Genomic DNA, 26933 nt, shown 5'->3' with positions numbered 1-26933 from the left:
CGAAGGTGGATTGTTATGTCCCTTAAAAACAAGATAATGTATGGCCTTACATTTAAAAAAAGCTGAGAAATTTCTCGGTATTTCTACATTTATCGATATGAAACATACAATAAATTGTATATAATAGAATCGAGTTTTACCTGTATGCATAACCTTATGTATGAAATATGATCAATTCTAGAACTGAGAGTTGTGTAACATGTATCTTGCAAAGGAAAATAGGGTACCACACCCTCATAGAATTAGTTTGTTCAGCTTGGTAGTTATCGTTATACGATAAATACATATATATAAATATGTACATAAGGAAGTCGAGTTTAGATATAGTTATAAAATGATTAATTTTTCATATTATAAGGACTAGGATTAAGTATGGGCCAAAAGCTAGTATTGAATACAAACTTTTCGGATGCCGACTCCCCAGGATGACGGGATGTGGACGTCTTTGGGAGAGGTCTTTGTCCTGCAGGGGACGTCTTTCAGCTGAGAAGAAGGAAAAACTTCGTATAAGTTGGGCTTAAATTTAACACATAAACTATCAGGGTATAATTGATTTTTTATAGGCACACCAGCGCTGCATTGCACCCGATGGTAAGTGGAGCGGGGCCCAATTAAGGGATCAAAAGATCGAGATGAGGATCCCTCGCATGTCGACAGAAATTTGCTGATCTACCCCAAATACACGATCACCTTTGAAGCCACGAAGAGTATGACTACACAACTCAATTATATAACTATTAAAATATTAATAACAACAAATCTAGTGTTCGCATTAAACCACCAAGAATTTTAATAAAGGCGACCTCGGTGCGTGAGTGTAGAATGTCGATGGTCGGCGGATCAAAGCCATCTCACCGGAAGACATCGCTGACGATATAACACGACCATTATAGTCTAAATTACGACATCTTTTATTCATGACAACACCATTAATCATAGATTAAAACTTTACGACTTCATAGCGAGTAACGTGTGATTGTTACTTCGTCTCATCTATGCAGAAAATATTTTTCGCTAACATTATATAATCGTGGATTACCTACGTTGTTACGTTGTAATATTATGCGTTTAATTTAGCTTTGATGATAATTATTATATTTATAATATAATTTTGAATAAAGTAATAATTATCAATGATGTTTACATTTAGACTTAGAAATATAATAATTTTGAGATTTTTTGTTTTACAACCGGGCCAATTTGACCTACTGTGATCAAGTAGGACGGTACAAATACCAAGAATTATTGCTTTTCGGTTCGCAACCTAATACAGTCACAGTTTATAGCTATAGTACAATTAATAAGTGTTGATCGCTACTTTGCCATACCAAAAGCTTTTCCGCAACAACTCCATAAATTACAGCGCCATCTGTATGATATCAACGTCATATACTTAAATAATGATAAGAGTTCAAATATTTCCCACGGAAGCAAATTACCGGAATAAAAGATAACCTACATGTTTATCCAGGACATTTTCTATCCGAGTGCTAAATTTCATCTAAATCCGTTTAGTAGTTTGTGTTTATTTCTAACAATCATTTTCACAAAAATCATTTATAATATTAGTAAGAAGTAAGATTGTCATCTCGCAGTAACGAGCGCTGGGCTATTTGTTGTTTTATATTTCAATACTAGCTTTTGCTCGCGGCTCCGCCCGCGTTATAAAGTTTTTCAGGCTAAAGTTTTCCATTATAAAAGTAGTAGTTTCCCTGGAGCCTATGTTCTTCCCAGAGTTTCAAACTGTCTCCATACCAAATTTTATCTTAATACGTTGGGTAGTTTTTGAGTTTAAGACGTTCAGGCAAACGGATGCAGCGGGGGACTTTGTTTTATAATATATTTTTTTAGAACTTTTTTAGAGGAATAATCCCGACATACATCATTGTTGCATAACTTTAACCGTTTACGCAGCGCACGCAACGGAAGCTCTCAAAACTAATAAATTGTCCCCGTATTTGTAACATGTTTCATTACTGCTCCGTTCCTATTGGGTATAGCGTGATGATATATAGCCTATAGCAATCCACAAATAAAGGGCTATCCAACGCAAAAAGAATTTTTCAGTTTGGACCGATAGTTCCTAAGATTAGTAAACAAATATAATGAGAAAGCTTCGAACTGCTAAGCTATCGGGAGTTACACGTGTCATTGTGAGTCAACCATAAAAGATAGACATATGCTGTCGTGGGATATTTTTTACATAATTTTAAGGAGAACATTTCCGTCATACATGATTTCTATGTAGCTTTAACCATTAAGGTTGCACACGCGACGGAAGCTTAAAAAATGGAGTAACTTCTCCCGTTTTCCCAACATTTCCCTTCACTGCTCTGCTCCTATTAATTGTAGCGTGATGAAAAGTATACTATAACCAGCACAGGAGTATGAAAAATAATTGTACCAAGTTTCGTTAAAATCCGTCGAGTAGTTTTTGTTTCTATAACGGTTATACAGACAGACAGACAGACAAAAATTTTACTAATTGCATTTTTGGAATCAGTATCGATCCCTAATCACCCCCTGATAGTTATTTTTGAAATATATTTCATGTACAGAATTGACCTCTCTACAGATTTATTATAAGTATAGATTTTAAATGTTACTACTATTTATGCCAATGATAATTGGTTATTATAATTAATGATTTGCTCGTCTCGTCATTTGGTTGTATGACGTATATATTCGTCAAGGCGATCGTTACACAATATATACATATCCTATTCGATATAGAAGTTAATACAAACACTTCCTACACTAATATATCTGTAGCGACGATCTTGCTTGGCGTCATTTGGACTTCCCACGTACATTTCAATACATTACAAATGGACGTTTTAATTCCTCAATGATGCATAATGAACAATAACGAGTTAAGAGTTATATTTTATATGTTACTTTATTGTTTACCGCCGCATTCATTGTTAATTGGAAGCATAATTTATTGAACCGTTATTTGTTGTCTTAAGAAAAAAAAAACAAGACGTTATGTTACCAAATATCCAACATAATTGATACGTACGAATTATATTAAAATAAATATGAACATTTGGCTTTATGACCCCGGTACAACGCTTTAATATTGTATTAGCCTATAATGTTATAATATCGGGCAAAGGCCTACCCAAGATCCTTCCATGAATGAAGATCCTGCGTTATAGTTAATACACGAATTATTAATATTGCTAAAAATTATGTACTAGCATTCTTAATACCTAAATGAAATTGATGAAAATAAATAATAGCCTCTTCCATTAAATCGGACTGAACTAACGCCTCCGTCATAAAATGTGTATTGCCTACACAATTTCATTTTATTTCAGGGCAAATTACACCTTGACGTAATGAGTGTATTTTCGATTGAGATAGCAACCATTCGCTGTAGGCAATAAAAGCTTTATGGTATGTAAGTAATTTTAAACGTGTGCTGTAGCCAATTTGAATGGCGAATACTTAGACATGAAAAACTATACGCAAATTTATTCGTAAAATAGCTTTATGTAGACATTTTATTACCAGTAATAACATTATTATATAAATGTAAAAGGATTTATTGTACAGTCAGTCACAAAAGTAGCTGAACGAATTGAGAACTTTAAATCTCCTTTAAACTTCTGTGTCCGTATCAGTAATTTTTTTTTATTCACTAATATAAACTCCAAGGAGTTTCCTGTTTTTAAGATTAAGAAAAAGTACATTTTCAGCTATTGTTAATGTGTACAAACGTTTTCAAGTTTTGAATTTGTCCAGCTACTTTAGTGGTTGACTGTACCTCACCGAAAAAGGTAATTGATACCTAAATAGACACAAAAAACAGTCTTAAAATAAATGTAATCACCGGCTACAAAGAACGATAAATCCAACAGACAGACTGAGTCTGTACAAAAATCTATTCAAGATGTTTTTATGCCTTTTGTACGGCGCGCATTCATAACTACATAATACGTGCAATAATACTTATACAAATTAAGAAGAGGTGGCCGAGACACGCGCGATTTCATTATTTCGTTCTTCACCATAATGGTAACTTTGAAACAAAGCGCCTTTGTTACAAAATGCGCTTCGTTTTAATTGAATTTTTAATAAGGAATATCGCCATTTCACTGTTCTCATTGTATTTTATAATCACCAAGTTTAGTTCGGTGAATATAAATATATTTTTAGTAAATAGTCGGGTAAATTAACTTTTGACATTAATGAATATTTAATTTGTTACGTGTGTAAGGAGTATCAACCTCGTGTGGACTAGGTTTATTAATTGCGATTGTAATCTTTGGCCTTTTATAACAGTGGTTAGTATTCGCTTTAGTTACTGTTGCCTTGTATTTACGTCTTTAAAGGCGAGTGATGTAGCTCGTAGGACCCTATGTAAAATTTGACGGCCTTTCAGGACAATGCCAAGTTTTTTTTTTCTTTTTTTTTTTAGGCGCTTGCTTAGTTTAAAGTAGACATGGGCCAAGGGATGCGCTTTAGTTGCGGTTGTCTTGTTTAGATTTTTAAAAAACCAGTGATAAAGAACCCTATATCAAAAGTTAAGGGATCTTGAGAGCAATGCCATTCGGGTGCCTGCTTAGTTTAATAAAGATATGGCCCAAGAGAGGTTCCTAAAGCACGGAGGCTCCGAATTACTGATACGTAGCTTCACCCCTGGAGAAGACTTAATGCGGTAATACTGTCAAATATATCGAGAGGGCAAGAACTAATATCCGTTTATATATTCTACAGAGGTATTACTTTAATGGCTCTGATAACAAGTTATAGAATTGCACGTTCATATAGATTAATTCTTTCCGTTTTTATCAAGCAGTTATCGGCGTTGATTACAAGATTTTTCCAAACTTAATTGAATTTATTTTAACACGACCAATTGGAGAAAACTGCGATTCTGTGGCTTAGGTATATTAATATAAGGGAGAATGAAGTTCATTACACTTTTATTGACGCAAACGTTATATCACGCCAAAGATAGGCTTCACTACGCTACGTCATTGCGCTGGAATACTTGTAAAGTCAGGCAGAAAGAAAAAACACCATTAACTTATACGGCTATCAAAGCAGTTCGATTAAAACACCCGTATTAGCTAAAACGACGAATATGCAGACGGAATAGGGCACCCTAGCCTTACCTCAAACCACTGAATACCGATTGCTCACTCCAAAAGCCACCACAAAATTATTAATTATTTCTTCCTTATTTTTCAAAATACATTTTTAGAACTCGTGTACTGTGCACCAATAAGCGGAAAAAACAACAGGTGGGCGTTTGTAAATTGAAAGACAGAGAAAAATGTTAAAAACACTACTTAGCCACAAAAATGGCAACAGACACGGACTGAAAACAGAAAAACACCGCTGAATCTAAATCACTGTGACCGCATGTGATGCGTGATTTAAATTATACGCGCGACAACAACGTTGGAATGCATTTGGCACCCGTGGTCTTCCAGTCACTCTTCCCTCTTTAAATAATTTGATGAGAGATGTTTACTTTTTTCCCTCAATCGGGCCGTGACAATGCCCAGTTTAATTAACTTTACTGGCGTCCATTTTTTTTTGATCGAGTAAATTCTTACCAGGCTAATTGCTCAATTCATTGGTTGTTCAAAAGAGGCTGTGCCTTATAAATTGCGGCAATTCTCTTCAATTACAGATCGACGGATAGCGTTGAACGTATAATTTATAAACGAAGAGCGACGGGCGGACATTTATCACAATGTGTTATGTCGTGGCTGTGGGCTGATGAGATCATTTCGCTAATGATGAACTTGACAACGAACGTGTTGCCGTGTCTACTTTTAGATGATTTTTCATCATTGCGTCCGATGATGACAATGGTTGCATAAACTTTAACGTTTATTGCAACTATATGGGTAAACGTTCATCCTCTATGTACCTGTATGAATCATTGTTTATCTTGATACGAAATAAACCGTATGTGTATTTTAAATTTAAAAAATCCTGCTGAAGTCTGACCTTCTTTTGTATTGCTTATTATTCTATATCGTTATGTGAAAAATATTTAAAAAGTTACTTTCCGCTTCATATTAACTGATAGCTTATAGTCGATTACAATTTTGACTGTCAAGCAAGACAGTTTGCAAGTCCGGTCACGATGAAGTGAAAATTTAACGAACTCACAAAAATATTGGCAAAGCTGTCTCAGTAGCATGTTAAAACGACCATGCGCCCAGTATGGGGTCAATATATGATGACATGTGGATGATTAATTGAAAATCAGGTTAGGGAATTATTTTTTTGAAAGACTACAAAACCAGCATCACGCATGACGGATATTTTCTTCAAGCCATTGACCGTATAATAATAATGGCACAATAATATTTTTAATGATTTTAAAATTATTCAATATAATGTAAACTAGTGGTCCAAATTGACCGTCGAATTGAATATATTTATAACACGTATTATATATAAGTTTTATTTTTCTGCACTGTTTCTCTATATGACATTAATTATGCCAAATCTCATACTCCTCCGTGCGCGAAAAGTGCTTAAAAAGGGGTCAAAATTGTATGTTTAGTATTACTTCCTTAGCAAAGTTCGTGCTTTGAAATGGTGATGATTTAGGTTTGATTGCCATATTAGACATTAGAAATAGTTCTGTCTATCGACTGAAAATGCAAGTAAGTTTCGCGGGATTAAATTTTTTGTAAAATAAGATGATGGATACAGTAGATGCAAATCTGTCTACCTTTTAGGGACACAAGCGCGAACTTATATTTAGTTGATCAATTTATAAAAGTCATTACGCAAAAAACTTATCAGAGGCACCCATTAAAATTGTCCATATATGTCTACAGCAAATAATTAATTAATTGCAAACAAATTAATTGCATAATTTTATCGGTTTAAAAACGTTGCGACATTAATATTATAAATTCAAACCACTGAATGAATAATCGTTTGCTTAAACGGTTGGATTGTTTGTTTCGTTGTCTTTGTCAGATGCATGCTGTAAAATACGATTGCGTTGAAAATGCGAAATATATTTTGTAAAATAAAGGCTTAAATACGATTTATGATGAACAGACATCATCGCATATACACGTAATCTACGCTTCTAGAATAATTACTTTGAAAAATAGCTAAAGCAAATTGGAGTACGAAAGGCAGACTCAGAGACAAAACTTCAAATTATGTGCAAAATTCTCATGATATTTTGCACACATGCTACATATAGCTCGGAGGCGACAGACAGGACGGTTCATTACGTTATCGACGCTAATAATGGCCGATGGAAGCGTGATGCAAGCATTATTGGAGCTCAATCAAGCGATGCCTTCTAATTACAATGTTCTCAGAACCAGCTTATTGAGAATTATTAAATTAATTTTACAATGATTAATCAAAGGGCTGTGTGTGGTTAGGCCTTTGATGCTTGTAATTTAGATTCCTTGTGCGGTCTCTTATTAAGACGAAGTTGTTTTGGGACTTCTGTTTCGAAAATTATGGAAACGATATCCGAAGTACTGAAAATAATATTAAAACTAGAAAAAGTTGTTTTACCGTTTTAACTAAGTAAATAAATCTATACTTACTCTATTTTATTTCACATCGTTTATAGTTATATTTTGCTTAAATACTTAAGTACTACGAGAGTTATAACAGATATCAATATATATTTACCGTCATTATTATACCCTACGTACTATGACATTTCTTGCCATTTAATAGAGCTATAGAAAAAATGGAAATGCGTCTGCATGTCGTATTAAGTTTATTGATCTGGATACACAAGGAAAAAGCGCGGCGCCGCCCTAATCAATAATGGGTGTGTTAATCGAGGTGCAGCTGACTGTGATCCAATCCATGTAATTTTTGTACAAAGCTTCGAAATAGACGGTGAAATTCGTGAAATTCTGAAGGATGTAATACATGTATATGATAAAATGTGCCGTAATCATGTTCAGTGTTCTTTAGGGAGCTATATTTAGCAGCATTCGATTCTAAAAATCTTATGTAAATAAATTTTATAGTATATTAGTATAATATATTTTGGAGTAAAATAAGTTTTATTTTTATTTTCAAGAAAATACTTTCATACAAATGGAGGCTTAGTAAATGCTAGAGGAACTATAAGAAACTATATTTGTATAACATTACCTAAGTTTTGCCCTCTTATGACAGATATTTTGTTACAAAATTTCTTATTGTTTACGGGTTAAATTATAGGAGAAGCTATCATAATTATTTTCATATTAGACAACTCGACATACAATATCCGAGATACGCCATATTTTTATCACCTAATTACATTAAAATATTTTTTTCTCAATTTGTAAAATACCCCACAATCAACAAATGGAATAAATATTATAATGTCTTTTATTCCACTGTAACTTTTTGTCACAACTCGACGTGTATGTACATACGTCGTGCGCACACACCGTAAAGTTTGATGACCAGTCGAAAAACAACGGTGTTCTAATTTTAATGTAAATGTTTTTTTACGTTGAATTCGTATGAATAAAATCGTAACTTTTTTTCTCTCTAACAATAGACTATAACTTTAACCGATTTTACGAATAATTAAAGTGTTATTTAGAATAATCTAAACACGATTATCTACCGGTGCGTGGATATTAAGTATTAAGATAAGTTTCATTGCGATAATTGGGGAGAATTGTTGCTTTGATTAAAATTGTTATTGTGAAGTCGCATTTTTCATTGTAGATAGCAATAAAATTAAGGTATCCGACATGAATGTAAGAAAATATTAATTTGTGGTAAATGCAATCTAAAATCTACCTTAAGGGATTAATTTTAAAATGCTTTTGGTAGGTGAAGATGTTTGAATGGCCGCTTTGCCTTTTGGGTCTTTATGGCTTTAATTAGCGACGTCACGAAATGTCAAGTTTTTTTCTTTGCTTCAATTGGCTTATAATCAACGACTTATCAATTGTTTAGGGCATATCGTGCATAGCAATGATAATACGTAAGAAATACGTGAAAAAACATTTGCCCATAAATTTGAAAAAAATAATAAAATAAATATGCAATAAAATAAAAAATCCTAACAAGATACGAATCTTATTAAGGCTCAACACATTCTGATGCAGTAGCGTCAGAATGTTTTTTTTTGCCTTGGCCCTTACTTTATGACTATGGTTAATAAATGTTAAAAACCAACACCATTTGCCGCTTTTATTTTTTATACGTGTCAATGTCGTTTCGGACAAGAAGATCGTTGCCGTCTCAACGCGGGATTCACAGATTTTTTAAAGTGTAAATTGAAAGGTATCTTTCAAATCTCCACGTATTCGGTAAATATTTAAAAATCATTCTGTTAACATACACAAATAAATCGTATTTATACGTCTAAAAATAAATTGGAATTATTTTTGTTTGAAATCGACGTGCGTGAGTCACGTCCGATGTTACATGTTTTTGTTAATTAATATGACAGCAAATCACCCCTCACGTATCAAATCAATACTTCAAACCATTAAAGTAATGCACATAAACATGGCGTCACTATGAACCGAGCAAAGGCATCGATTTAATATGATAGGTGTAATAGTGTTGCGTAATATTTATTTCTGTATTTATTCATTTAAACGTGCACAACGATAGACTGGTATGATGGTTAAAATGATAATAATGGATATTATATTAATGGTATTCTTATTTAATTATCTTAATAAGTTTTCAGCACGCGTAAATTAAATATTATGACAGCTAAGTGTAATTTACACTGGCGTTTATAAATATTGAAGTTATGTGACACATACAATTATTTTTCGCGTTTGAATAATATTGAATTGTTTGAATGCAACTAGCGCCATCTTTTAACCTAAACCTTAAATAACACTTTTTTCTCCGTCTTGTTTCCGTAATACTGAGGATACTGATAGACTTTTGAGAAGATTCTTATAGATTAGTTCTCATTTTGTTCCATTTGCGGCCGAGTGAAAATTATAAGTGGCGTACTCTCACCACAATTCATAAAAACCTTAAAATTCATATTAAAATATCAGAGTAGGTAATAATAGTATAATAGTCACCCATCTAAGATATTTTAAAATACAATATACTTCCCGATTTCCTGCCAAAGGTTAATGGTCTCGCAACGATATAATATTATTATGTCATTCTAGTATCCAACTAAATAGGAAAATTTGTATTGCATAACGCTGCTCACAAACCACTAATGGCGAATTTACATTAATAATATTACTATACAATCAAGTAGCTACCTTTTAAAAATAAAGTATAATTTAAAACAAGTTTTATTTGTGCTCCAACCTACAGTTTTTGTTCGACGTGAATAGATTTGTGTTTTGTTTCGTTTCGCGGCTGCGAAATCGTTTTAAACTCGCTCTACTCTGACGTTTGTTGTTGTGTCACGACGAATCGACAAACGAAACGAACTCTAGCGCTCAGTCAAGAACGTTCGTTAACCGCGCGCGCCATTCATAATATGTACTGGTGCCCCCATCTAGCGGTCAATGTCGACATGACGCATGCTCGAGACCGAGTTTTACGTTATTACAACAGATGGCGCTGGTAACATGTTATGACAAATGAGGTTCATTCATAATGTTTTGATGAAAACTTATATTTTGTAGGTAAATTTATGATACCTACTATGTTTACTTTTTTAATGTCCTGATCATTATTTTAATAATAATACCAGTGTTTTCGGTTATGATTATAATCTTATTTTGTAAAAATGCAGTTCTATATAATAATATTACAGTGATGAGTGTAATAATAATTATGGTTAGGATATTTTTCTAAAGTAAGAAAAGACATGGGGCTTCATTGTTATTATTATATTGTTAAGAAAACATAAGAAACAGGTAATAAAAGGCCGTCGCAGATATTTAAAGCCCTGCAACTAAAAATAGTTATTTATATTAAGTACTAATCACATAGTTTTCTTGCTTTTGAAAAGTAATTAAATAATAACGAATTTCTGCTTAATTATTCACATTTACCAGCATAGTTTTAAACATTTCGTCCAACATGCACATAGACGCAATTTTCGTTGTTATCGAGTTAACAGCTTAACTCAAACGAAGTCGGAGGCGGGATAAAATGTAACAGCACTCAGGGTTGTTGGTTGTTTCAAATTAGCACCATTTGAAAGTGATCTCATCGGGTCCCGGCCATTACTCATTGGCCGTCACTGTGTAAACATGAGCCAGGTTCACACTGAAGCGTAATTATAGTTGCCAAAAATAGCCTAGTCTTGCAATGTTGTATGTAGATGTTTATATTAATTGCATAGATTTATTATAACAATATAATGTCGTGAAATGTTTTAGTACTTAATTAGTTTCAATGTAGAGACTAGATAAATAGTATAGTTTAAAAATAGCAGGGCGTGATTTTGACTTATATAAAGTTCAAATTATAAAAATATTTGTTACAAACCCGTAATAATTAATGTTGCAGAAACGTACATAACAAAATTTAAGATTGTTTCCAGGAGAGCGATTTCAATACCACACATTATTTTTGATATAATTTTAAATATATTATAATGATTCACGGCATTTGTCCCACGAAGTCGATAGAAAATTGCAGCTAAAGGTCAGTTCACAATAGCGGACCTACGCGCTATACTATTGTTGCGATAATGCCGCGCCCTCTGGAACGCGACGAAGCGCAACTGACACAATGAATGGACCGGTAATTATTTACCTGTTCTACTATGAAATGTCAACACTTGGCGATTTTACTCGACAGATGGCGCTGTTAGAACAATTTTAGTGTTGCATTATTGTTATGATTTTGTGTCATATTCGAATTTTCGGAATCTATTTAAATTCAAATTACGAACTTTGTTTTAATAATAATTAAATTTAAAATTAATTGTATGTCAAACAATAACAGAAACTATGAAGAATTAAACTGATAGTTGGAAAGGTGCAGCCATACTTGAGTGTTCTTGAGTGAGACTGATGTCAATAGGTTTAATTCTTCTTTATCGGAATATTTAATACGCGGTTAGGTAATATCATAATAATTACTGTAATTTGGATTAATATAATAAAAAAATCCTTTTAATACTCATATGCCAATCAATAATAATCAGTGTCTCACGTCACGCATGACAAAATGGTAGGTAATTCGAAAATATGCTATCAATGAAGATAAGATATTACGCAAGGCTTGAGTAACTGCAAAACAAGAAATGACTGATAATAATTATTGTCATTATCCATAGTTGCTACCTAGCAAAGCAATAAGTGCACTCTGCCTTCCTCAATTACCATAAACAAATTATAGAAGCAGTAAATCGGAGTGCAAATCCAATTCGAAAGTAATAACAGACGAAGTTAGCAGATGTCTAGTTTAAATAAGAGGGCGGTATTGGCGGCTAACCACTACACTTTCTATTGCGATTTCACTACGATACCCGCCATATTGGGTAACTAAAGCGATTTTTGTGACGCGTACTATTAAATTTAATGCGTACTATTAAACTTTTCAAACATCTCATATAATTTGTTTGGATAGCGTGTTGGGGAGTTTTAGGCTAATTATAGGCCTTAATCAAATGATAATTGATGGCTCATGTATGTTGTTCAACAACAACGCTCATGAATAACCAAAATTAATGTATTTTGTAAGCATGCGGCTACGAATTAAAGTCGGGTTTGTTCCGGCGACTACTAGAAACTTGTCAGCAAAATACCTGTAATCTTCTGGATTTCATCCAACACAGTCCGATTTTTCATAGTTTGGATGATTTGTTTTGTAACTTACCTGTAACAGAAACAAAGATAATATAAATAATGTACATACTTTAATATATTATAATATTTAATTAGATATAACAAATTAATTTACCGGATAAATTTACTATGAATATTTACATATTAGTCAAAACGATTTAAAATTTGTTGGATATGTACGTATTTTTTCCTCATAAATTGTATTTTTTTGCATAAACACATAAAATCTTTATTTTTTTATAGATGGCATCAAAATGTTAATATACTGGCTATAATATATAAGAATGAAAAAATAAATGTATTTCGGTTACATTTAAAAATAAACCAGGCTACTGGTATATTCGAATTTCGAAATTGAACAGATTACTGACATAATGATTTCCTATGTTTACGCGAATGTTACACATAGAAATAAAACTAGTGATCCGATTTAATCGAGGCTTTTTGCATTTTAATTTTACTTGACCTTGACCACGAAGGCTGCAAATGCTTCGAAAGTCGGGAGAAAAATAAAAGAAAAAAAAACGCGATAAAATTGGAAAACTTATCTTATTTTGAAATGAAACATGTTCAAAGTTAGTTTTAAAAGTCAAATGGCACATTTTAAAGGTGTTAACGTTAAAGGAAAATGATAACTTGAGAACAACAATGGCTGGCGTTCCCCTGCGAGTATTAGAGCTTGAAACAGCTCAAAGCTTCCCAAAGGGGATTAGTGCACAGGCGCTGGAATTGATTCAGTATTTCACGTACAGTATAGAAGTAAAGGGGACCTTAGGGAGCGTCCGCCATTGTGCAGTGGACAATACGACGGTAACTTCCAAGGACTTAGTAAGTGATATAGTATTATACGGCTATTTAGGTCTCCGTGTTCTAAACTTCGTTATAGTTTGTGAGTTTCTACGTAAAGGTGTTTTGTGTCTAGATTCTTAGATATCTTATATTACATATTTTAAGTGATGTTTAAATGTCATTTTATATAAAATTATTGCGGCATTCATTTTTATTTATAAGTAAAATGTTTTAGATTATTTGTTTATTGCTATAAGGTTAATAAAGCAAGACCAACAAGCATTTCGTCATCAAACAATTTCATTCAAAACATTTTATCAATTCCAGGAATTAATGACATTTTCCATTCACATAATAACTAGAAGATAAAATATTTTAGCCAACTATGCATGATAATAAATTGTTATGCACACATGAAACGGAACTGCATCTCTGTATTCCGAACAATTGCGCTGATGACGTCGACAGTCGACACAAAAGTGCACTAATGCATCTCGGCATGACAGAGCTCTAACAATAGTTTAAGTATCCATAAAAGAGCTCAACTAACGACCATATTATAATCGAGGTCGTACCAATTTAGAGGGCAACTTGGGACCTTGGTGTCGGTAAATTGTCTTATACCGAAGAGCCGGGGTTTATCTGACGACTGTATAATCATAGCGAGGCCAGTATTTACTTTGCCCGGGGCATTTCATGACAAGTTAGAAGCGTAGTTTGTTGCTGCGTAGCTGTATTTTAATAAGACGTAATCTTGTACGTGTATGTACATTTTTGAAAAGATTATGGTGTCTTGTAGATTATGAATTTATTTTGCTTATGAATTTTGATATATTGTTTAAAAATTACAATCGCTTAATAAATTATTTTACGTCAACTGGTTGGCATTGTTTTTGCAAAATACTTCAAATAATATTGTATTCATTTTATTCAATAATAAGCAAAATCTCTAACGGGCAAGGTGGTGACAAATGTTTAAAAACATAAATTAATTGTTCGGCGTTGGCACTCGAAATATTTCTTGGAACCAGTTCTTGAACATTTGCAGTCGTGATCAAATTATTTAAATTGTGTTTTGGGAACACATTTTTTTGTTCAAAGATTTATTAATTGCCTAAACAACTGACAAATATTACAGCTATTTGAAACTTACTGAGTTTAAATTTTTGGAATTGAATTTAAGATTTTTTTTTTATGATTTACTTACAACTTTCTCTCATTAGGTAAGGGAAAGATACACCGAGGTATATGATGCAGTTTGTCTCAAAGAAAAGTACCGTCACAAAATATGTACTAGATAAATTGTGCGGATTGATTTGAAAATGGTGGGTATCCCTATGACACTGAAGGTAGGTACGAATCGCTACAGGAAACCCTTTCAAATGTTTTGGCTTATTTCTGGTTCAGATTCTATTGCCAGCGTTAATCCATTGAATTTGGGTTGAAAATTGCTTAATAGGCGACTTTTTCACCATTCACCCCCTTAATGATATATATTTTTTTATTCAAAACGCGACCAATTATCTTAACGGAACAACTACTTAATTATCCTCAATTATGTTTATGGAAAAGCACTTATATTACAAATAAAAATCACTCTAGCATAACCGATTTTTTATGGCAAAATCACTTAATGTTTTTTATGAATTATAGTTTCGACACACGATGTGTTAATATTAAAGTACTCAAAACACGTTAAAGGGTTTCTTGGAAAATATTTTTCCAAGTAAAATACGTGTTGAGTACAAACAATACAGTGCTATTATTTTAAACGCGTCATATAAAGCTTATCTAACGATCTGGCTGTTTATAAAATATTGTATACATACGATGGTTAATATGTTTATGTATTTTAGTTGTTAAACACCTGATTGTTTATTATGTCCGGTAATTTACACGACGAATATGTTATTGTTGAAACTTTACACATAACTACATAAGTAATTAATATAGGTAACCGAAAATGTATACAAATGAATTTGCTTATTTGATATTTATAAAAGTTTTTTTTTACGTGTACCCCCACTGCATGTGATGGTAAGTTGAGTGGGGTCCAATAGAATGTAGGCTGACGAGATATGATTACCCCTTGACAGTCCACACAGTTATGCCGGCCTGTTGGAACCAGATATACACAGGCTGCACCTGGAACGCGACACACTAACATGGGCCACTATGGCGGGTTTTAACACTTTGTATACGGAAGTCATTATCCTGGCGGACCATCAGCTGTATTTATATAGTCAACGTTTTGTTAGACTTTACCTAGTATTTGCTTGAATTTTCCTCCACATTTTATAGTGTTTTGTCCACAACCAGTCAAAGCTAGCACACAGGGGACAGCTCAGAAAAAGTAGTTTCCGAACTTTTCCCTAGAGTTTGCGATGTCGCTCGTCTATTATTATTGTTGCATTACGTCAGCGGTGCATTGTGAACGTTCTGGAGCGCATCGGAGCGCGTTGCAGCCACTCCAAGCGCCCTTGAATACGGATGAGCCACGCTCATACATTCGAACTCATATGTTATGTATGCGCGCTGCAATCGCCCTCCAACCGACCGATCTTGTCTCGATTTCATCTCAATTTAACTCATTTTGTTATTTATCTCGATCTACCTACCCGGTACAATCAGCTTTCTTCCGGCCAGTTTGGAATTGGTTTTTAATATTCGAGTTATTTTGAATGTTAGATTAAATTGATGTCACGTAATGGTGTGCGTCTTTGTTTTATTTTATTAGGAATTTATTTATCTTTGCTATATTATCCTCAACCTGTTCATTTATAATCAAATTCTATTTAAAGTAGTTAGAATTGTCTTTAGTAATTAACATTGAACTCACGCCTGCGCTTTATGCGTCTTTAATCTGGAAAGTAACACATGCTCTATAATTACGATCTCTAAAAGGAACATGAAAAGGACGATTACTACATTTCTAATAGAAAACGTTGGAAATGATAAGGCAATATTCTACGAGCGGAAGTAATTCGAGTAGCGGCCAAACGAAGCCTTCCAAGTCATTACTGAGTATAATAATACGCTGTTAAGCAATAGAGTACGCCATTAAGGCTATTATTCCTAGTGACTAAAGACTATAATCGCGTAAGCATTGCTACCAATATTTTCTATTTAGCTGAACGAAGTTGTTGATGGATTCCTTTTGTCTCAAAGACGATGGTAATAAGTCATATTTATTTTCTTGTGTTATGAATAGAATATTATGGCTTTGTTACGTTAAATATCTTCTAGAATATAGTTTTAAGTCTTGTCAGTATTAAAGTCCGGCCTAGTCAGTGATATTATTGTTTAACAGAAGAGTAACGTAAAGGGATATATGCTTCGTTATTGCGATACTAGACTGAGACTGACATCATTGTTTAATAGTAAATTAAGGCAAGGGACATACGCTTCGTTACGGTTCTTCGTACTGGGTTGGAACCATCTCAAAATCAACCATTTTGTAAGAAAGGGGCTAAGTGATTGCGCATGACCAGCGCCAGCCTTTGCCCTTGATCAGGGAAAAGACATTAGCTGGCTGGACCAACGTAAGACTCCCAAAGGGAGAAACAAAAACACCCTCAGTTTTACGGTTTTAATCGGACAAAGTTATCTATTTTCATAGGTTAAGAAGGACCTTCTGGAGTCGCCTTAGAAATGTCAGTATTTAAAAAAAATCCCCATTTTTCGCTCGATATTATTTTTCGCATTTGATATTTTGGCGATTCTCGTCATCTAGCCATTAGAGCGACCCCTCCACTCACTTTACTCTTGTGCCGGATCTGTGTCCATCCTAAACTGTCGCTTGGTTCTATATCAAATACCTGCCTTATTCTCTATGACATAGAGTCTATGTGAATGTGTAGGATTATTTCATCCCTACATATTTCTACTCGTATTTAATTGACTGTTGGATAGGAATGCTCAGTCCCTCATGTGAGATGCAGTGCAATGTTAAAAACTTTGATTAAACCGGGGATAAAAAACGTTAGGCAACATGGTTTTGTTTAGGGCTGAGGCAGTAGGTATCATTTACTAATTACTATCAAATGACACACTAGCCTGACTGCATTTTTATTAAAATATAGATTAGTTCATGTAAACATTGATACCTATCTTGTTAAGCATCTTGTTCCTAAGCATTTTTTATTGCTTTAAATGACGAGACGAGCTTGCCGTTTGTCTGATGATAAGCGATACGACGTCCCATAAACAGTAGAAACAACGTCCAACGCCTTGAATTACAAGTTATTGTTTGGTATTCTACTGCGCTCGACATCCTGAGATATAAGATGTTAATTCACATTGGTTACAATGTTCTTCAAACTGGAACATAACAGTGACTATCCGCTGCTGCTTGACAGCAGAAATAGACTTTACGGTGGTATCTTCCTATACGGACCTCACTTTAACGTTTCAACCAATTTTTCAAGTAATCTTTTAAACCTATTTATAACATAATCCGTAAGCAAACTATTCTAATGTATTATGTATAATTAACTGTATGAACGGAATAGTTTCCGCACCCCATTTAGTTACACATTGTTGGAACTGTGTACAATATGATTTTGTAATACTGGGAATTTTGCAGCTGCATTAGCCGGGCCGCGAATCCAGGCTGACCCGGTTACTATGGCGACGACATAGTGACCCAAAACGTGTAACGGGAAAATTGTATTAAAACATCCTTTGTGGGACAACAGGTGCCCGTTTATCTCGTGGAAACGCATACTGACGGTAAAGGCTCTTTTAATCCTTTTATGGAAGCAAAAATATACAGTGTGGGCTTTTTTTCGTGTGAGGCGAAAATGAAAATTGAAGACTGTTAGTTATTTACTTTATGAAAGTTTAGTTAGTTGTGATAACATTAAAAACAAATAATTATTATACGTATTTATAACACCGCGGTTTTATAAATTGTTTAGCAATATATAAATCATATACCGTAAAATAGTATACAAGAAATAAGACTTCAGAAAGCATTACATAAACGCATTAAGGCGATACCTCAAGGTCCATTTTCATACATTTTGTTTCGCCTTTTATCTGGGTAACTAAACAAGTATTGGCAAGTAAAGAATTTAAATTCACGTCTAGTTAGTGATTAGTTCTCGCAGTTGAAAGAAAAATGTAAAAATAATTAATAATCATGGATATTTCTGCCTTTAAAATTTCGTCATATTAAATCTCGATTAAAAGAAAAAAAAAGAGACAGCTAATTACGAAAAGTAGAACTCAAACATCATTGTGTTCGAAATTCAATTTGTACGCGTGCCGGCAGCCAGCCGGGTTTCATCCCCGTATGCGTAAACTAGGCCACTAGCGGTGGGAGGCTGCGAACCGTCCCAATTCCGTAGGGTCATGCCGCGACCTGCCTCACGAGAACACGACCTACTTGTAGCCGATACGTGGATTGTTCGAAACTCCCTCCAAGCTAGATAAGTTAAAAAACAGGAATACTTAAAGTAGGCACGCAACTCCGCGATTCAGTCACGATTTTAGCGTGTATAGACTTTAATGGCGGCTCGTTTAGTGATACGGGATCTTTTTTACACGTGATGTGTATTTCAAATTGGTTGGGTGGGTTTTTATTGCATGTTTCAGATTTTAAAGGATTAAAAAATCTATTGTGCTGTATAGCCTAAACAATATAATTTGACAGTGATTTGTGAAGGAAAATTTTATATCTAATTAATGAAGACTTAATTCAAAGTGCACATAATACGTCTTGCATCAATTACTTTTATAGCGAACTATGTAATGTACTATAAGTGCTGGCTACCAATGGCGAAGGGTGATATTTTCTAAATTGGATTCTGACATAGCAATTAAGTACTAATATGCATAAGTGCGGTCTGCATATTGTAGTGATGATTAGATTATATATAAATTACGAAAGAGAAGCCGAGAGGAATCGAGTTATATGGACCTTTCGCCATTGCTGGCTACAACATTATTTTACTTTTTATTTGAGGTTTATTTGTAATTTATATGTTTATTGCTTTTTTGAACCCGCCAAATAAAGTACCTCATTGACGTCACTTGCGTCTCGTTTCTTAAAATATAACTAGGGAACAGTGCATTGTATTTAGTTTTTAAACATTATTCATTTTTAAGTGCCCGTTAAAAATAAATGTAGCGGAACAAATGGTGATTTCATATTTTTGGGACAGAGTAATATCTAGATAAAAACTCGCAATATAAATGCAAACAGATAATGTTTATTAAACCATTATAAATTTTTAGTCGTTTTTTTGGAAATAATTAATGGATTATTGCTAAATAAATGAATTTATTACCTCATCTAATGCTTCGTTTAATAGTCCCTACTCTAAAATTAAATATTTGTGAATATGAAAATTAATTCATTTTTTTACCTGAACAAATCCTTCAGACTTATCGTGTCGTGTAGTGTAAGGCGGCCTCGAGTCCAATTTGGCTGACATTCTAGCACCATTAGGCCCCAGGTAGCGATCGTGACTATTAAAGGGAGGTACTTGTTTCGCAAGTGCACAGGAGAGGGTGTTTTGCGAACAATAGGATAATTAAGTTAGATGCAGCTTCAAATAAAGTTCTTTAGTGTAGTGTTTAATTGAGCAATTTAGAGTCAAGTTTACTCCAACGATTAGTTCGCGCTAGAGTTGGCTTGTAAAAAGGTTGTGCCTTTTTGTAGTAATTTGAAGTAAAGTCAAAAAGTTTTTATGCTTTTTAATATTATTTTCGTTGAAACGAAATAAAAAATGAGATTATTTATTTTAATTTTACATTGTTACTAATAGAAAGTTTTGGTATTTTTTTCGTGATGATTTTGTAGAGAACTAATTCAGAGTATAAAATTTTATTTTGCTAATTATAATTAACGTTAGCTCTACGTATGTTAATACAACTAGCAAACATACCTGTACTCTTGATAATAAGGCATTAAGCTAATAAGCCAGTATAAAAAACAGTAAATCACTAATAAATACACGGTTATTTGCTGATTGGAATTTATCCTAACGTATTTATGCGCAGTAAATAAGCTGTATTATTTATATACCTTTGCGTCCTTGGCAATTTAAAAAAGGAATCTGCGACAGCCATTAATGGTGCATAATGTCATTTTGACAGATTGTGTGCCATGCTTGTATGCAAATATAGAGCTTCAAAGGACGCCGGCTAAATGCATTGTACGTTGAATCAATGCAAGTAGTACCACATACGTAACAATGAAATATGATCGTGTGCGTTGTAGTTTAACGAAATATTGGTATTTTTTATATGTGCACCCATTGACGTATATTCTATAGACACGAACGTCCATATAAAGTATTTGTTCAAAATCTGAACTAACATGGCAGCCAAAATTTTACTGCTATAACCTATTTTTTCACTTGAACAACAAATAATTTTACTTATTCGACTAATATTTTTTATTCAAATCCAGGTTTACACTTAGACTCGAGTTATTATATCATGAGCGTCACTCCGTACACAACCACAAGCTGCCAATATTGATCATAATAAAGCCAGTTTGAATGGATTGCAGTTCAATTCAGTTGAACACAGTGAATGTTCGGAACGCTAAATCTAGTACGTAGTACATACATATCGAAGTGTGCACTTATGTTAATAATTAAAAAACGCAGAGGAAAAGTGTTTGAACACGCTGTATAGAAGATTTCTCTTGATTGCGGAAAGATTTTAGGTCATCATTTTTGTTATTATGTTTTCAAGGAAACAATAATTAGCCGTAATAACAATATAAAATTATTTTTCCTATTAATTATTAATTAACATCAACCACAGAGACCTACTTTGGAGTTGATTTAAATTTTACATTAGCTTGAAACAGGTCGGAATTCACCTTCAATAAAGCAGTAAAGATAATAATAGTATTTATTTATCTGAGTAAAATAATAATGCTAGCCTTGTATTATAATATATACTTACTGTCCCACTGCTGGGTACGGGCATCCTCTACTAGTGAGAGAGATTAGGCTTTAGTGCACTATGCTAGCGACCTTAGTGCAGATTGGCAGACTTAACATACTCTCAAATTGTTATAAAGATCTCAGGTATGCAGATTTCCTCACGATGCTTCCCTTCACGTTAAAGCGACAATTTAAAGAATACACACATATAATTTAGAAAAGACAGAGGTACGTGCCTTTGGGTTTTGAAATTGCAAACATTCGTGTCGGCTTCTACTAACTGAATAAATTGTGTTTAAATAACATTTATTGAGTTATTAGAATATTTAAGAACAGTCCTTGAAGACAATAAATGCACTAATTTAACAGTTGAACTGCAACAAGCGTGCCGGCTGGGTAAATCTTCGTGTAGCTAGGTGTGTAGAGGCAAGAGCAATGCACACAATGGTAAATCATTGCATTGTTTATTTGCGGGCAGCGGTGCGTGAAATTACTCCGAGCTTAGCTTATGTTACACAAAATCAATGATTTGCATGCTTAGGCATTGCCTTACTTCATATTTTTTTTGGGTTTAAGCCATTGTTAAGAAGGGGACAGGGAGAGCGAGCTACGTATCAAATAGCGGAAACTCGCCCGCGTTCCGTCACGTCACTTGCATAAACTAAAGTATAATTATATATAGTAATGCGAATATAAATATTTTTTTTGTGATTTCATTTGAAAAAAAAAAACAATGTTAATGGGACTACCAATAATACCAATTTCTATATTGTGTTAGGTGCTAAAATTCAAGGTTTGAATTGATCCGACTTGTTCATTCTACTTTAAAAGAAACATTATGTTTATTTACACAGTTTTATAAGCGACATGAAGTACGGACTCAAAGACCTTTTGAAAATAAATAGTCTTTTAAATATATTTCAGAAGATTAGATCTAAATTCAGATAATTCACATGTTTATACAACTCAAACACTATCTTATGTTCGTATAGTTTTAATGTTAATTTGCACAAAAATAAGTATAGTATTATTTTTTAATGTCCCGGGAGTTTTTTTTTTATTGCTTTGAATGATGAGACGTGCTTGCCGTTCGCCTGACGGTAAGCGATACGACCATCCATAAACAGTAGAAACACCATCCAGCACCTTGAATTACTAACTATTATTTTGTATTCCACTGCGCTCGCTTTCCTGAGATATGTGATGTTACGTTTTATTATGTCCAGTAGTTACACTGGCTACAATGTCCTTTAAATCAGAACACAACAGTGACTACATACTGCTGCTTGGCGGCAGAAATAGATATTGTGGTTGTACCTACCCATAGGCACTCTCACATATGAGACACCTACCACCAGTACTAAGTAATGTTAGCTTCCTATTATTAAAATAAAATATTGTTTTTCCTATTTCTTGAGATTAGCGGGTTTAAACAAACTTTGCAACATTATATTAGTATAGATCATTTTCAGCCACTGATTAGGTTTTTCATTATAATTATTTGTAATCACCACTGTAACTTCTATATGTAGGAGCGCTAAAACGTTGCTATCCAAGAAATAACTCTATCTTACACAATGATTTCAAAGTATAAAGTCCGCATTGAGACGTAGTGGGTGTTGGAAAACACACTTCAAAGGTCTCTGCAGCATTGAAGAGTGTATTTTCGTTATGGTTCTCAAGTGACGGCCGCGCGGGGGTCGACCTCCCACGAGACGGAAAACATCGGCAAAGGTTGTGGATTATTGTGGTATCATGGCACTGATTTATGAGAAAATTTTATAATGATCCTTGTAAAAGTATGAGTTGCATAAAGTATTTATTTTTAAGTACCTACATTTACAGACCTTTGTGAAATTATCAACTTGATCCGTAAATATAATTTGCCTTAAGTAGATTAGTATACAAATGTATATTAAAGTATTTCATGCATTAGTTGAAAACTGAGTGCCTAATGTGGGATTTTTAACTAATTTAGTACGTTTACTGCGGTTTGTATAGCGGTATAGTTTTGAATAATTGTCAACAGATGGCGTTGTTTTTGTATTAGAAATTGCAGTCAATGTTAACGTAATCAAAGGCGAATTCCGAGCGGCGTCATGTCATGGTTTTTAGACTCTAAATGGATATGGAATATACAGAGAACAAGTGGAATGACTTAAGCCGTCCACAAACTCAGACGTTAAATGTGCTATCTGAACGAATGTTTTTAGGGCTGAACTAAACTGGGATATAGTTTGTATAATCCCTGAATTTTTATTTCACATGGATAACCGATATTTGAATAGGTCGGCATAATTGTGTCCATTAGCAAGGGACGATCATCCCATGTAATTGGATAATCTTTGGACTTCACTTTCTCGGGTCCAGTGGAACAACTTTATCTTGCCCATATAGAAAAATGTGGTATCGACAGTCTGCCTTTTCCTGATAATAAGCCTAAAGCTTCCCAAACTTTTTTTACTTATTTTTTTAGGTTCCGCAGAGAAAGTGCATTACAACTAACGCCCAGCCATCGCGGGAGATTATGTTGGAGTCACAGTTCCCTTGCGACCCGTATCAATACTATCTGCCTACATTGATTGGTGAAGCCAACGTTTTAATGTCTTGTGGACCTTCATTTTTTGGTCACGATAACGTCCCTGGATCTCTTTTGGAATCAATAGTCTAAAGACTAGTGCATGTGAGTCTGTAAAGCAGTTATACATAGTGATGAGCTAAAATATTTATTAAAACAGAAGAGGCACAGTACTTCAGCGTCACTCACGTGTTGCGTGCAGCGTGCCACATTCGGGTAATGTTGCGTGTATCCTCTGCACCAAGGCCTCTTGATTGTTAGGTATTACATTCATTCATAGTTTATTATGCGAATAGTTCATGCATTTGACCAGAGCAGAACGACCCGGGCTTGTTTGATGATTTAAATGCTTCTTTATTTATAAATTATAATGTTAAGTTTGTTTTTAATGATTTGTTTTCATTAGGTATCGGTTTTATCTTTATTATTTTAGGATATATTTCTGTAGTCTAGTACATCAAGCATGCATGAGGTTAATTTGAACTTAATCTGATTTCAAAATGGTTTTGTGTAAGACAATTGAAATACCCCGTAGAGAAATTAAAGCCTACGTCAAACCGCCTGCTAAACTCTATTAATAAGCTAATGCTGTCTGTCTGTTCGACCTTTAAATGGCTTTGTCTTTTCAACATTAATATTTAGCGAGCTAAAACGAAACAATAATTGCGCCAGGATGTTCTATAATAATGATGAAAAAAGGTACAGAACCGCGACGATGCGGTGATATTTTTTAGGATCGAAGAAGTACTTAATACTGCTACAATGTACATACGCGTAGAGAGTGAAGTTCAATGTATTAGAAAGTATATTTAAACGTTCTTGGCAAGAGATAAAAATTTGCAAATACAGGTAATGAACAATTTATATATGATAAATAGGTACATTTTTTTTGTTAACCTCTGTCTTGTTATTTTATAAATACGTAAGTAAATATACGCTATTCTTTTTATATTATTAACGAGTAGGTATTGGACAATATAGTAGTAATAAAAATATTGAAACGATGAAATTATACAGCACAACGTGAGATTTTCCCACGATGTTTGCGTTTAGCCTTCAGAAATGGTATTATGTAAACTTCTATTTGCTAAAGAAAAACTGTATCATTACCTTATTAAAGTGAATTCCGAAGGCACGGTTAAAAACACAAGACGCGATCCTAATTATTTAAGTTAAATTTATCACGGGTAATACAATAATTAACGAAAGTGTGTTAACTCATTATTAAAATCTAACTCATTACTTCAATTATACCTTATCGGCCTATTTATATCAGAATATAGGTTTACACGCAATAATTTTACAAATTATGTTTCCTTCAAATGGAAACAAGCATTTACAACTCAACATTTCGGCTCTTTATTCGTGTGTAAAAATGAAACCACGTAGAGTTACGAGCGTTTGAAATTTATTTGTACGCCGTCATTTCCTTTGACCCACATAAAATCAATGTACAGTCTAGCAATAAAGCGGTCTATGGGGGTGTAATCAGCTAACGAGAGTTAGATTCGGCCGCGCGATACAAACATTACGTGCGGTTGCGCCACATAGAGTTCACACGGGTTCAGAGCGCGCGAGTCGAGCGATAAAGCCGGCCTTGGCCCCGGCTCCGATAAACAATGGCAATTATGAAATCGGCGGGGAAAGCACAAATTATACTCCGTTTGTATAGGTACGATGAGCCGAAGGATCGCGGTCAATGTTCCTCAGATAGTTGCGTAACAGACGCGTCTGCCGATGCGTTTTTGTGTAGAAAAAAATTGAATAGCCAACAAATAGTTTAATATTTCACTCAAATAATCTTTGATATGTCTAAGTTTTCTATGTAATCTACATTATCAGTTCTCCGTGCTTGCGCTTCGAATAACCGAAACAAGCTCGATAAATATTGGTTGCTAGGTTGCATAAAAGGAAACAAAACATTCTTCGACTTACAAGCAGATTGATGCAGTCGATAACAATCAAATTGATCGGTAAGCGGAGTATTACTGGCTATGTTATTAAGAGATTTACAAGCTATGAGCCGCCTTCCTAGTGAGATGGTAATGACTGCTGTCTTGTCTCAGTGTCATTCAGGGCCGAACACGAAGCCCTAGTAATGCATAAGTCATGTGCCAATGCTCTTAGTGCATCCCCACCATTTTAATCTTATGCAATAAAATAAGTCAATGAAACCAACTACGTTGCCAAGTTGGCAAACGATATAATGCGAGCGTGTTCTTAGTATTTTGACCTATTCCTACATTTATTTATACAACAAATAGGTATGTCACATTAATATCGAGTTCAGCATTACATATCTCCGCCTGTTCGGAGAACAATGACATTATTTAAGTATTTATCGCTGCTTTATCAAATGTGGGAAGGTTTACAAGGCTATTTGAAATTAGAGTAAAGTCGGCTTTAGTGATAGATTGTTTTATAACAACTAGTGGTCGTCCAGTGGTCGATATTCGATTTGAATATATTTGTAACACATATTATACATCAATTTTATTTTTCTGCCCTACTTCTCTTTATGAATTTTATTTATGTCATATCTCATACTGAGGAGTGCGTGCCATGTGCTTAAAAAGAGGTACAGACTTATTTCTTCACTTATTAATATGTGGATAGATAATAATGAATTTCTAGCAAAAATTGTTAACCTTGATAATGTAATGTTATATTGCATGCAGAGGAAATATACTTTTCCATAATTTAATGGCTGCTGTTATTAAACAAAAAGTAAAAAATACTAGATTAGTCATTCATATAGATAGTTGTTATACTCAGTGACAAGTGTACAAATTGAATAAATTAATTTCCTTGTCATTTTCGAATAAATAAAACAGCCCAGCACTGCAGCGATACCTTAGTTGGTTGTCGAATGGACTGCCGAGACGAATGTCCGCAGATTTAAAACCCAAGGGCACACATCTCCGACTTTTCTAAAATTATGTGTATATTTTTTGT

General features: G+C 33.9%; 1 protein-coding gene across 3 annotated transcripts in view; it reads right to left on the bottom strand.

Moving 5' to 3' along the window:
- Positions 1–26933, bottom strand: part of LOC115453818 (ecdysone receptor-like) — a 279568-nt gene that overhangs the window by 77166 nt on the left and 175469 nt on the right. For 2 of the 3 annotated variants that reach the window (XM_030182564.2, XM_030182557.2), the window contains one exon: positions 403–483. The exons of the other annotated variant lie outside the window; for it this stretch is intronic. In XM_030182564.2, the coding sequence (XP_030038424.1) occupies positions 403–483 (81 nt within the window). The remainder of the gene's footprint in view (positions 1–402; positions 484–26933) is intronic. 3 annotated transcript variants of the gene reach the window in all.

Source organism: Manduca sexta, chromosome 17, assembly GCF_014839805.1.
Source record: "Manduca sexta isolate Smith_Timp_Sample1 chromosome 17, JHU_Msex_v1.0, whole genome shotgun sequence".
In the NCBI taxonomy this organism is placed as follows: domain Eukaryota; kingdom Metazoa; phylum Arthropoda; class Insecta; order Lepidoptera; family Sphingidae; genus Manduca; species Manduca sexta.
The sequence above is the reverse complement of the archived record's forward strand: the minus strand, read 5'-3'. Positions and strand labels throughout refer to the sequence as shown.